This window comes from Cariama cristata, unplaced genomic scaffold (genome assembly GCF_000690535.1).
Source record: "Cariama cristata isolate BGI_N322 unplaced genomic scaffold, ASM69053v1 scaffold17035, whole genome shotgun sequence".
Classification (NCBI taxonomy): Eukaryota; Metazoa; Chordata; class Aves; order Cariamiformes; family Cariamidae; genus Cariama; species Cariama cristata.
In genome coordinates this window covers 1-3,286 of record NW_009618295.1, presented here as the reverse complement: position 1 = coordinate 3,286, position 3,286 = coordinate 1, and the positions used below count along the sequence as shown (strand labels likewise).

The 3,286-nt window shown below is 58.0% G+C and overlaps 1 protein-coding gene across 1 annotated transcript in view; it reads right to left on the bottom strand.

Moving 5' to 3' along the window:
• The window catches only part of POU6F1 (POU class 6 homeobox 1), a gene marked incomplete at both ends in the record, with an annotated part of 4,203 nt that extends 921 nt beyond the window's left edge, over positions 1-3,282 (bottom strand). Inside the window, 4 exons of the mRNA XM_009700816.1 lie at positions 376-550; positions 1,370-1,508; positions 2,850-3,068; positions 3,190-3,282. Coding sequence (XP_009699118.1) covers positions 376-550; positions 1,370-1,508; positions 2,850-3,068; positions 3,190-3,282 — 626 coding nt within the window. The remainder of the gene's footprint in view (positions 1-375; positions 551-1,369; positions 1,509-2,849; positions 3,069-3,189) is intronic.
• Positions 3,283-3,286: the final 4 nt, after the last annotated feature.

Genomic DNA, 3,286 nt, shown 5'->3' with positions numbered 1-3,286 from the left:
TCCTTTTCTCCCATTCCCCTCCCTTTCTCCCATTTTCCTTTTCTCCCATTTTCCTCCCTTTCTCCCGTTCTCCTCCCTTTTCTCTCCCTTTTATCTCATTGTCTTCCTTTCCTCCAATTTTCCTCCCATTGTCCAATTTCCCTCCTTTTCTCCCCATTTTCCTCCTTCTCTCCACCTTCCTTCCCTCCCTCCGATTTCCCCCCCTTTCTCCAATTCCCCTCTCTCTTAACTTTCCTCCTTCCTCCCAATTTTCCCTCTTTTCTCCAACCTGATTCCCTTTCTCATTTTCCTCCTTTTCCTCGATTTCCCCTCTCCTTTTCCCCAATTTCCCCCCTTTTTTCCTGGATTTCCCCGCGCGGATGCAGCCCCCGGTACCTGCAGATGGCCGACTGGCTGTAGGCAGGGCCCTCGGTGGCCGTCAGCGCTTGTCCCACCTGCGTCTGCGTCAGCCCGAGGGACAAACGTCGGATCTTGAAGTTCTTGGCAAATTCCCGGATCTCCTCCAGGTTAATCCCGTCCTCCTCCGTGCTGCTGTTGGGAACCGGGGGCTCTGCCGGTGGAGGAATGCGGGGAGATGCCGTGAAAACGGCCACGGAGCCACGGAGCCCTCACCTCCGGCCCGTAACGGAGCGCCAGCCCTCGTCCCCAAGGATGGAGAGCACGGGTGCGGAGCTTTGTGGGCAGTGACCCCACTCACCCTCCTTTTCCACTCTTTTCCTCCTTTTCCTCCATTTTCTTCCCTTTCCGCCGTTTTCCCCCTTTTCTCCCATTTTCCTCCCTTTCCCTAATTTTCCTTTTCCCCCATTTTCCTCCTTTTCCCCCATTTTCCTCCTTTTTTCCCCATTTCCCTCCCTTTCCCTAATTTTCCTCTTCTCCCATTTTCCTCCTTTTCTCCCATTCTCCTCCCTTTCTTTATTTTTCCTCTTATCCAATTTTTCTCCTCCCATTTTCCTTCTTTTCTCTAATTTTCCTCCTTTTCTCCAATTTTCCTTCTCCCATTTTCCTCCTTTTCTCCAGTTCTCCCTTTCTCCAGCTTTCCTCTCTTTCTCTGATTTTCTTCCCTTTCTCCATTTTTCCTTGTCTCCAACTTTCCTCCCTTTCCCTAATTTTCCTCCCTTTTCTCCCATTTTCCTCCCTTTTCTGGTTTTCCTCTTTTTCTCCAATTTTCCTTCTCTCCCATTTTCCTCCCTTTCTCCAATTTTCCTCCTTTTCTCTCGCCCCATCCCAGGGGATCCCAGGCCCCAGCATCCCCCCAGCATCCTCCCCCAGTATCCTCTCCCCATCCCAGGAGATCCCAGTCCCCAGTATCCTTCTTCCCAGGGGATCCCAGTCCCCACCATCCCCCCCAGTACCCCCCGCTGTGACTCACTGGAGACCAGTTGGCTGACGGTGGGGGTCTCCGAGCAGGTGATGGGGACGGGCGTGGAGGAAGCCTTTGTCACCGGGACAGGGTTTGCCATCACCACAGCCGGCTGGGAAAGAGCCGGGGCCGGCTGGATGGGCTGGACCTGGGGCAGAGGGGAGGGTCAGCACCCCCAGAACAGGGGCTCCCCCTTTTCCCGCGCCACGGCCAGGCTGCTCCCCACCCACCAGCTCCATCTGTGCCGTGGCAAGAGAGCAGCCACCGCGTTGGTTTTGCCGACAGCGGTGGTGAGAGGGGCTGGGATGGAGAGGTGACACCAGAAAAAGTCCCGACTCCATGCTGGAAATGGGGCCATGACAGTTCTGTCCTGGGTCTGGGGTGTCCTGCCACGTAGGTTTGGGGGTGACCAGCACCTCTGCTCACGCCAAGGGAAGGCTTGGTCACGTCCCCATCCCAGCTGGGAAATTTGGTGGGCACAGAGAGCCGGATGCCCCACGGGGCAGCACTGCAGGGCAGGAGGGGTCATGTCCCGAGGATGCTCACGGGCTCCTAAAGCAACGTGGCCAGGTCCCAAAGCCACACGTCTGGGTCCCAAAGATGCTCACGGGCTCCAAAAGCAGTGCGCCCGGGTCTCAAAGATGTTTGTGTGCTCCCAAAACAACGTGGCCAGGTCCCAAAGCCACACGTCTGGGTCCCAAAGATGCTCACGGGCTCCAAAAGCAGTGCGCCCGGGTCTCAAAGATGTTTGTGTGCTCCCAAAACAACGTGGCCGGGTCCCAAAGCAACGTGGCCGGGTCCCAGAAATGCTCACAGGCTCCCAAACCAATGTGGTCGGGTCCCAAAGCAATGTAGCCACATCCCAGAGATGCTCCTGTGCTTTCAGAGCAATGTGGCTGGGTCCCAGAAATGTTCATGTGCCCCCAAAACAACGTGGCCAGGTCCTAAAGCAATGTGGCTGGGTCCCAAAGATGCTCACGGGCTCCCAAAGCAACGTGGCCGGGTCTGAAAGCAACGCAGCCACGTCCCAGAGATGTTCTCATGCTTCCAGAGCAATGTGGCTGGGCCCCAGAAATGCTCATGTCCCCCCAGAACAACGTGGCCAGGTCCTAAACCAATGTGGACAGGTCCCAAAGCCACGTGGCCAGGTCCCAAAGATGCTCACGTGCTCCCAAAGCAACATGGCTCCATCCCAAAGATGCTCATGTGCTTCCAAGGTCACGTGGCCAGACCCCAAAACCACGCCTGGGTCCCAAAGGTGCTCACATGCTCCCAAAGCAACGTGGCCGGGTCCCAAAGCCACACAGGCAGGTCCCAAAGATGCTCACATCCTCCCAAAGCAACATTGGCCACGTCCCAAAGGTGCTCATGTCCTCCCAAAGCAACGTGGCCGCATCCCAAAGAGGCTCACATCCTCCCAAAGCCACACAGCCAGGGACACTGCCAGCCCTTTGGCCACGTGGCCGTTAGCCCCGTGCCCGTGGCTCACCTCATTCTTGATGGGGGGCTCGGGGGTGCCCGTTTTCTTGATGGTGGCCGCCTGGATGGTGCTGCCGGCCAGCGTGGCGATGACCTGGCCCTGGGCATTGAGCAGCAGCTGCGGCGTCACCGTTTGCACCTGAAGGTTCTGGGCTGGCAAAGCGGGCGGGGCAGGGCTGGCTGCCGCCATCCCGGGGGGGTTCACCACCCACGGCAGGGTCCCGATTACCTGGGTGAAGGGAGCGAGAGCCATGGCTGGGGGGTTGCATCCTGCAAACACCCTTCCACGGGATTCGTGGCTGAGTCTGGAAGGGCAGGTGGTGCCCCCACACCCCTCCCCGCAACGGTACCTGGCCCTGAGCGTTGGTCAGGATCTGGCCCGTGATGCCCTGCACACTGGAGATGGTGTTTGCGATCACGGGGGCGGCTGCCAAAGAGCCGAGGAGC